The sequence below is a fragment of the Gastrolobium bilobum genome, unplaced genomic scaffold (assembly GCF_033153095.1).
Source record: "Gastrolobium bilobum isolate Gb01-03AN ecotype WA unplaced genomic scaffold, APGP_CSIRO_Gbil_v1 utg966, whole genome shotgun sequence".
NCBI lineage: Eukaryota > Viridiplantae > Streptophyta > Magnoliopsida > Fabales > Fabaceae > Gastrolobium > Gastrolobium bilobum.
The window spans coordinates 20,354-30,960 of record NW_026899514.1 but is presented as its reverse complement, the minus strand read 5'-3'; the positions used below and the strand labels follow the sequence as shown (position 1 = coordinate 30,960).

The 10,607-nt window shown below is 29.6% G+C and overlaps 1 protein-coding gene across 1 annotated transcript; it reads right to left on the bottom strand.

Moving 5' to 3' along the window:
• Positions 1-5,149: 5,149 nt before the first annotated feature.
• LOC133290821 (probable sulfate transporter 3.5) lies at positions 5,150-10,223 on the bottom strand. Its single transcript, XM_061488943.1, has 12 exons — positions 9,902-10,223; positions 9,543-9,750; positions 8,515-8,686; positions 7,654-7,719; positions 7,016-7,129; positions 6,818-6,934; positions 6,605-6,731; positions 6,181-6,467; positions 5,747-5,934; positions 5,595-5,668; positions 5,389-5,465; positions 5,150-5,305 (listed from the first exon to the last, which is right to left on the bottom strand). Exons 1-12 carry the CDS (start codon positions 10,221-10,223, stop codon positions 5,150-5,152), a joined length of 1,908 nt encoding a protein of 635 aa, XP_061344927.1.
• Positions 10,224-10,607: the final 384 nt, after the last annotated feature.

The window sequence follows — 10,607 nt, the reverse complement described above, 5'->3', positions numbered from 1 at the left end:
TTTTTAATATTCACAAAAATTTAAATTCAAAATTTTACTTAAGTAGAATTGAGCATTTTATCACTTAAATCTACCCTCTTTTCCTTTTCAAATTGCGTACGTAATACCTTTAACGCGGTTTTGCTTTCTTGATTCCGATTTAAACATGTTTGGACATAGGAATATTTAGGATCCGTTTGGATGGACTTTTAAAAAAAAAAAAAATTATTAATTACTTTTTTAAAAAGAATTTTTAAAAAAAATTAAAGTTATTTTATATTTGGATGCAATATTTAAAATCTGCTTTTAATTAAAAATGTCAAAATAAAAAAGTACTTTTAAACATAAAATAACTGTTGTACTCCTTAAAAAAAATCCCCCCCCCCCCCCAAATAGAATCCCCTTATCATCCTAATTTTTTTTCCTATTTTTGAAAATACTTCGCCGTTGTCATTGATCTAGAAGTGCTCTGTATTACGTTGGTGAGGCTGGTTTTCAGTTGATATACCTTTGATGCATTCTTCACACAGTATTGTTTCCTTAGATCATCCCAAAGTTACTTTGCAAAAGCAAAATATTGTATGTAGGATTGTAACATTGGATATATGGTGTTATGAATCCAGCCAATTTTCATGGAGTTCACAACAATCCACGCTCTGCCTTAATCGGAAGCTATGTCTCTTGGTTTCGTAATAGCATTGGTAATGAAATCGAGTTTGTTCTTCTTGGTCAGGTCAATGTTATTGCTCGAATCTGCCATGTTGATGCTTCTACACATCAAAGAAAATCAATGTTTCTGGATCGTCGGTAATTTTATCACTCTTTTTAAAGTTCTAAGCATGTCAATAACATTTTCTATGGATTTTTCAAATTATTTTCAAGAATTTAAAAATTATATATTATGCAATTCGAAAAACAAGTTTATTTTGAGCTCATTCATGCAATTTTGATAAAAACTAGCCTTATATTCAAGTCCTACATATGTACTATTTTTTAGGTCCTGAACTTAAGTTCTTCCGGTGTAGCTTGAGTCTTGACTTACTTTAAATCTATCAATGTTATGAATCACATATCTAAAGATATAATAACTTCAAATCTATTAATAAATCCAAGGGTTTTCCTACCTATTGATCGGTCTTTTGGGTGTAGCTCTCTCTTGGGGTGTGAGATCGTAACAATTTGAGGATTCATAACACCCAAATAATCTATCAATGGGTGGAAAAACCCTTAGACATATTAATATATTTGAAGTTATTGTATCTTTAGATATGAAATTCGTAAGAGACAATTGACTTGATGCACTTTACAAATGTTGACTTGTTTAATTATCCTCTTAGACTTATTTTTATTGTTACAAGTTGTAATATTCTTGAAGTATTTTTTCATACTTGTTTTTATTAACCAAACTCTTGCATCTTTAGATTCTTCATATTGAATGTATTATTTCCACAAGAATTGTGCTATGTGACTACAGTCCAATAGAGTAACAACAAAGATAAATGATTTTTAGAATGTGCATCTTAATGGTATAATATGGGTATTTTTAGATGGAGAAAATTCTCTAGTGATGAGTGAAAAAAGAACCATAACCCTTTTTTTCCCTTTGTGGGCCGACGAGATGTGATACAAACATCCTCACCTTGTTTTTCAAGTATGCATGCAACATAATAAGATTGAATGTGATAAGATTATTCGTTTAATTTTAGGGTATATTTGGGAGTAAATATTAAGAGGAAAATAGAAGGAATGAGAATATTTTGCTTATGCTTTTCCCTTGTATGTGAGTTTTAAAAATTGGGAGAAAAGAATAGATTTTTTTTTGTAAAATCCTAAAATATCATTCTCACCCTTAAAATTAGAGTTTCCCTAATTTGAGATCTGAGAGGAAAAATATAGTAAATTATTTATGTGTCCTTACTTTCTTTTTGAATTTTTTTGATTTTCTCTCTTAAAATAATTTGAATTTATTTAATGAAACTAATTTTTTTTTTCAAATTGCATTATTTTGAGATAAGTGATTTACTTTTATAGATGTGATTCATAATTTTTTAATAGTTTTAATTTAGTTATAATGTGAAATAGATAATTTTAGAGAGAAAAATATTTTTTGGATAGAAAAAAATATTTTAACTGGAGAATCATTTTTTAAATGTGAAAATTACATAAATACTTTTTTTTAGAAATTTTAAATTTAATTTAAATTATAAAATAAATAATTATATTAGTTTTCAAAAAAAGGATAAAATTGTAAAAACTTCTCATTAACTCTATTTTTCTCCCTTAATGTATTTTTAACTCTCAAACAATGAGTGTAATATGTTTCATTTTTCTTTCCTCCTCTTCCCCTTAGATCCTCTTCATTTTTTTTTCCTCCAAACTTTCAAACACACTCTTAAAAAAGCATGGGTATAATCTCTATAATAAGTCTTAAGAGCCAATTTAATGGATTAGTCCAGAATATGACGATGTTGACATTCCAAGACAGATACCTCTTACACCAAAAAATTTGTAATCTTTCTTATAAAAAATAAAGCATTATAAATCAACTCTTCTACTTTCCCGAGGCTTACAAGAGATGAACTTGCTTGACATGCAGTGCATCTACATTTAAGGATTATACAATTCATTACAAAGTTAAAACTTAAAAGAGTTAAACTAATCTCTATGATATTATCAAACCGAGCGGAGAATCATAAAGTGGGCAAGCAAGCTCAAATTAAACTTTGTTTTTTTTAAATGCTTTGTTCTTTATTTCTTGTGATTTTAAATAAAGAAAACAGCAGAAAGATTCATAGAATGGAATAGATTTGGCTTACTAAAACTATTTCTTTTGTCAAGACATGAACTCATCGGCACGTTAGAATAAACATCTTTTGTGTTGTTCAAACTAAACCATGACTTATTTCAAAAAATAAAAAATAAAATAAAAAACTAAACCATGACAAAGTAGATATTCGTTACAAACGCGTAACCCCACGACACGGAATACTCAACCTTTTAAACGCCAACTCAGTTTGCATACATGATAGAAAAGGTCAGCTAAGAAACATCTGGAAAGTTCAAATGATGCTTATAATTCTTTGGCTAATTAATCAACAAAAGTATTATATTTTTTAAAAATTATTAAAAATAACATAATTTAAAAATATTTATTAATGAAAAAAAGTGTTTGTCATTTAAAATGACATAAAGTTATGTCATTTTAAGAGAGACACACAAAATAATATTTTTTATTTAAAATTTAAATTAAAAAAACCACCAACTTTCTCTCTTATGATTTTTATTCTTTGTGTCTATCTCTCTTCTAAAATGACGTAACTTATGTAATTTAAAATGACAAACATCAAACCCTTAATTAATTTGATATAATTTAATTATTTTTTAGGGAAAATTGTTTGGTATTTTAAATGATATAAAATTATATCATTTTAAGATACAGACAGACACATAATAATATTTTTTATTTAAAATTTAAATTAAAAAAACCATCCAATTTCTCTTTCTTGATTTTTCATTTTTTGTGTTTATCTCTTTTCTAGAATGATATAACTTATGTCATCTAGAATGACAAACATCAATTTTTTTTTTTTTTTTATCACCAGATCCCCATAAATATTATAGGTGTCATATTTATGGAACTCGCAGTATAAAAAATGGTTAATTTATATCATTTTCATAAATAATTTTTAACTATATTATTTTAATAATTATTTGAAAATTATATAACTTCGTTTAATCATCCTAATTCTTTTTAAAAATTAATCGGTATTTGACTGAGCACATTTTGGCTAATTTTTTGATCCTGAAGTCTCCGACCACCTTTTTGTTTGCTGAAATAATGATCATTAAAAGGTATTCGAATGATTGGCTATGATTGGGACATTTAATAATTAGCGCGGGGCTTGGATTAAGAATGTACGAAGTTCTTTAGCTAAGCACAAGCCGAAGGAACGAACAAAAACAAGAAAGGTATAAGTAAATGGGATTTTGATGCATGAGAAGTAAATTTTTATGCTGTGACTTAATCAGCAGTGAATTTTATATTTATTAAAAAAAAAAAAAAGTTTTGTGTGCAAATCAAAAAATTATAATATAAAAATTGAATTCTAATGTAACACGGAAAAATATTTTTTCTAAATAAATAGGAAAATGTGTGTGTCATTTCAAAGGATGTAAAGTTGTATTATTTTAAGAGAGAGAAAGAGATAGATAAAAAAGAGAGAGAGAGTTGACAAAAAAAAATAAAGGTGTGAGTCTCACCTCTTTGTGAGAGTGAAAAAATATAAATTATGTTATTTAAAAGGATAAACATTTTTTTCAAATAAATATAAGGAGAAACCAAAACTTTCGTTAAGCTACTGTTATACTACATTACAAAGTTTTTTATTTTTATTTTTTTTGATACATTACAATATATAGATTTCTTTTTAACTACAATAAGCACGGGCCATATGAGGCACCTGGTCCATTTGGTTCTGTTTTTGGCCCACAAAAACGGACTATTAGTTGTAGTGCATATCCACGTAACAATATTATTCAATATGATCAACGTCTGTATAAGATGTTTTCAAAAAAAAAAAAAAATGTATGTATAAGATGTCCGCTAATGGAAATATTTTCAGTATTATATATGTACTGACCATTCCATATTATTTTTTAAAAATAATATATTTATATTATATTTATCTTTATAGTTATTTTTTTTCATATTTCTATTTTTTCCCTTTTTGATAAAGATGTAACTATTTTCGTTGTACCGAAATTTTGTTCCTGTCCGCTAATTATCCTTAAAGTGGACACCTTAAAAAGTTATATTATTTAATTTTATGAATATAAAGATCCTATTAATAATTTTTTTGATAATTTTTTCAAACTTTTTCCCCTTAAAACAAGCTAATTCTGTCTCCATAATCCTCTCTCTGAGTATAGTTATTAATAGTTAAAAGTAATTAAGTACTTGCAAATTTTATTCACTGATAAATTAATTTCTGCGCTAAGAGACTTATTTGATCGGGGAAATATACGAGGTTATGAGAAAAGAAAAGAAAAGAAAAGAAAATCCTTGCTCTGTTATAGAAGAATGGGAGAAGTAAGTAGCCAACTATTCTGTTAGGGCACATCATTGGACTAAGTCGATGAAAAGCTCAAAATAGTTTATTCGTACTACTTTTTACACAACATTTATTTCTCGAATTGCAAGTGAGTACTGACTTGCCTTTACTGCATCGTTCAATGTTAGAAAAAATGAGTCCTTCCCAATCCTTTCAACAAACTTGGATGCTATCAGTTTCTCCAAAACCTCCTTCCTTGGGTTTACTAATGACATCTATATAATATGCAAAAACTAAAATATATTATTAATTAATCCACCAGCGGGTTATAGCCTAAATTAAAATCTGTATACTGTACCTTCATTCTATTCTTTTCAAAAACTTTATTTGTTTCCCACAGTCCTTCAATAGCAGTGATGTCAATGGATGTCACTCCTGTGTAGGCATATACAATCAAGAAAAACATAACATTGTACGAATATAATAGGCCATAAAATTACATATACAATGTTAATAATCTTAGAGAGAATCTGGAATATATAAAAATAATCAATTATCTTTTACCTGACAAATCGAGTATGATCTGCTCAACGATATATCCATTTGAGTCTTGTTCACTTCTAATATACCTCATAATTCTGAAGTAAAATTTTAGAAATTGAGTTTGTTCAATTCGGATGTATCAAAAATGGCCTATACGTGAATCCAAAATTTACCTTTCTTTGATGTAGGTAGAATTTGCAAAGTAAATGGGAGAACCAAGTTGTACAATCAGAATTCCTGGGAATGTTGAAGCATTATACTGCTCAACATCTCGATATAAATCCAAGTCAGGTAACTTTCCAAGCCTACATGCCGCAGGCCTAGCCACATACAAGAGTGCCCTGAGCACACTAAGACCAACCTTGAATTCACATAGGATAACTGAATTAGATATTGTTTTACAAAAATTGAGCAAATTCAACTCTATTAAAAAGGTGCAGCCTTGTGTTATAAAGCTCCTGCTGCAAGAGATAACCTCCTTATTATATGTGATCTCGTGATGACATCACTAACCATTGTGTTAAGGTTCCTTTGGGGCTTTATAGCACAATGGTTAACAGACAAAAAACAAGTTAAAGTTGAAAAAATGGAAAAACTTAGTACTTACTGACAACATGAGGCCAACATCCGGGGCTATAAAGGTTACTCCAAGAAAGGCCACCATGCAAATAACAAAATCAAACTTGTCAACTTTATAGAGATTAATATATTCGCTATAACTAATCAACCCCATCATGGAAGAGACTATAATAGCTGATAGAGCAACAAGAGGGGTGTAACCAAAAAATGGTGCCAAAAACTGTAGTGTGAGTGCCATTAGGAAACCCTGTACTATGTTTGACATAGCTGTCTTACACCCTGCACTGTAATTCACAGCTGTTTTGGAAAATGGTCCTACAAAATAGATTTATAGAGCAAGAATTAGTATAGCATTCCATTAAATGAAAATTTCATTTAAAAGGTTTATTTTAATGTAGAATATAACAGATATGTAATTAATGGAATGGTTATAAGTGTCAATATAAACTTACCACTAGTCAAGTAACATGAAGTAAAAGAACCGCATAAGTTCATAAGACCAAAAGCTATCATCTCATTGTTCCCATCATGAGGCGTATTTTCAACCACAGAAAAGCTTCTTCCAATTGCTATTCCTTCCTATATTTAAAAAATAATAATTAAAAGATATAACATAATTAAACATTAATGATTTAAAAAAAATAAACGAGATTAGAATTTCTCACCGCCAATGACACAAAACCTGTCAAAAGACCAGTTTTCAGTATCGCAGGTAAATATTTACTGTCAAAGTTAAGATACTGGATGGACGAAGGATTTATTCCTTTATCTAGGTAGCCCACCTATAATAATTCATAAATAAGAAGATGATAAGATTGAGAAATACATAAGAAACTTGGTAATTTAAAAAGATTATAACCCACAATTTGAATTCCATGTCGTTGGCCGTTGACGAGGTAAGTAAAAACACCAGCAACCATTACAGTTGCCATTGGAGCTATAGCTGATACCCAAAAGAGTTTTGGGTTCCTATTCCTCTGAAAGATTATTATATATATTGAAAAGGGTAACTCGTTAGTATAATTCTGGACAACGAGGTGAAATATGAAATATAGGTTTGTGAAATACATTGCTACATTTTTTTACCTATAACGGGACTATCAGTACCATAATTATATTGTCGTGATATACGATGAAAATGAAGTGGATAAAACAATCATCTCACTAGCAAGAGTACGTTGAATTAATGATTTTATATTATATTTTTTTAATATTTTTTTCCATACAAGAGCCTTTTAGGCACAAACCCATTTTGACTTAAATTCATTAGAAAATGAGGTAAGGAGGATCTAACTTGTGATTGTATGGTCATCTTGGCTCTGATATCAGGTAAGTGAAAGCCCAATTAATGATTTTAAATTATATCTTTTAAACTGAACCTTTTTTTATTTTTTATTTTTTTATGTATTATGATTAACCATGGATTCATTTATTATATATCTCAACAATTTATGTCTAATAATTAAGTTGAGAATCAATTTAAATGCACAAGAGCACTCACCACGTATCTAGTAAACTGCAGGAAAACAAGGAAGATCACACCCAGAACTGTGGTCTCCCACCTTATCTGTAAACGAAGAAACACAGAAATTCACCCCCGTTATGTCCAAAACATAGAACAAGTTTTTTGCTATTTCTTTTCTTTCTTGATGACTACTAATGATACTTTCTACATGTATATTAAGAAAGTTTACAGCAAACAGGCCCCGATGTAGTTATGAAAGCATAATCATTTCGGTAACTATTCTTATATATTATAATTTTATTACATAAATATATGTAATAAAATTATGAGTAAATACCTTTTTTGATCCTCAGCAAATTTCACGATTCCCGCTTTAGTCCCTAACAACTAAAAATGTCCATCGTGGTCCCTAAGAAATTCAAAATGGAACTATTTTAGTCCTTTTAGGGACTAATATGAATCTTTTTTGAATTTGTGAAGTACCACGATTTCAACTAAATGGGTCCATTTTAAATTTCTTAGGGACCACAATGGGTCTTTTTATTTGCTAGGGACTAAAGTGAGCATCGTGAAATTTGCTGAGGACCAAAAAAGGTATTTACTCTCAAATTATAATGTGAACTACATCTAATGCTTTAATTTTTGGATTAGAGTGATCACTAATTTGATTCTCACCGCTCTATTTTATTAATAAATATTTTAAATAATATAGAATTTCTTAACAGAAATTAACGGATGTGTTTATTGTTCCCTCTTCAAACTCAAATTAACTCTTATACGAGTGAAATATAAAGAAATATAATATAAAATTATTAATATAATTTTCCTTTAAATAACCAATTGATTGATCGATTTGGATAATAAAAAACACATTGCAATAATTTGTTCCAAACGAACCTCATTTCTATAGGTCCATATACCCTTCACCAGTGTTACGAGGTCCATTTTATTCACAAAATGTTGCATGCCGAAAATTCCCTTCAGTTGTTGGACGCAGAGAATTATTGCTGTCCCTCCAATGAAGCCAGTGATGGTAGCATGTGACAAGAAATCCACCAACATCCCCAACCTGCAAGGCTTTCACTCACTCTCATGTAAGCAACACCATAAAATAAGAAGTTGGGAAAAAAAAAAAAGTTACATTAGCCAGCTAAATTTCTGTGTTATATTATATTAATTAAGGGATCAATTTATTTCATGTTGATCTCATGCAACAGAGCAATGGCGGTTGTGTACTTGCAAGTTGCAAGTGCACACACAAATCTTTTTTGAAAAAAAAAAAATAAAATATATTTTGGGTCATCAACAAAAATTACAGGATCTAATTTAATCTCTTAAAAAAAAGTCGACTCGTGATTCCTTTAAATTTCAAAATAGACTCATGTTAGTTCTTTTGAGGGATTAATGTAGATCTTTTTGAATTTCTAAGAGCATCATTTTGATTATCTGGGTCTATTTTTGAATTCCGACGGATTAAAATAGACTTTTTTTTCTCTAAAAGATTAAATTGAGGGCCGTAATTTTTTTTGTAGACCCAAAATGTTCTATTGCAACAGTTTAATTGGCTCTTGATTACTTTTTTTTATATTAAATTAAAGTTTTTTATATTCTTTTTTATTTTAATATATTTAAAATTTTCTTTAAATTTTTTTCTTTATTTTTTTATTCTAAATGTGCAAATATTAAAAAAAATTTATAGGTCCGCTGTTGCAACATATACAAGATAGATAGTGGGATTCACTGTCTTTAAAAAGAACAAAAAAAAAATAGTGGAGCCCCCTATTTTATCTCTATTATATGAAATCTCTATAATTATTTCCCGTTAACTAATTTCTTGGTGCAAAGACAAATAATCCTAATGATCAAGAACATGATGAGAGGATGGTTCAAGAAGAATGATTCACTATCTCTTTCTTTTATCTCACCTGAGAATTCCCAAACAAGTCTGGAAGGCGCCGGCAACAAAGGTAGTTGTGAAAACCAAATGAAGGTAGAGCTTAGGGTCGTCTTCTGGTCTTGCCACGGTTGAAATATTTTGATATATAAGCAATGATAATGAAGCTAACGTACCCACAGACATGTGCCTTGAGCTCCCAAAAATAGCATACACTAAAGGTGGCACAAAACTGCTATCTGAGGTTTACAGTAAAACAATATTATTCGTATTAATCCAAATACAGTCTTTAACGTAGTAAATGTTTCATTTTTAACTTCTATATATATAACATTAATGAGACAAAAAAAGAAACAAGAAACAAAAGAAAATTTGCACGTTAATTCTTACAGAGGCCAATGATGGGAGGAAGGTCAGCGAGTTTAGCAAAGCTAATGCTTTGAGGGACAGCAAAGCTGGTCATGGTGAGGCCAGCGAGGAAGTCAGAGTAAAACAAGCGCAAAGTGTAACTGGGGAGCCATTCGAAGATTGGGAGGAAATACTGAACCCCTTTAAGGGCTTTGCGCAGTGGCTTTTCTTCATTCTTCAAATGCCTAAAGGGATCGTCAGGGAAGAAAGTTTCTTTGACTCCTGATTTGAGTTTGGTAAGAAACCCTCTCGGGGTGGCAAAGTTCACTGTATGTTGATTCTCAGTGTTGTCAGTGAAATGCATGACTTTAGGCCCCGAAAGCACACTCCACGCAAATAATTAACTAGCTAGCTAGCTAGGGAGAGATTCTTTGAATTGAGGTTTGGTGAACCAGAGAGGCCAAATCCCCATTAAATAGGCAAGGATACGGGAAAATGCTCAAGTATACAAACAATTTAATTTCTAGAAAAATATGCACAAATTAAAGCATAAAATTTTTGTGGTTTGAGTTATAAAATATTTTCTTTTTTCTTTCTACACTAATGTACTTATCCTTTCCTTTTGATTGGTTAAAAAAAGTATAATTTATGAAGTATAGACACTCATACAACACGAGATGGAGACATACCAAATGTATATATAAAAGCTTCAATATATTTCTATTTCATGTATGTAAGTATTATTTGT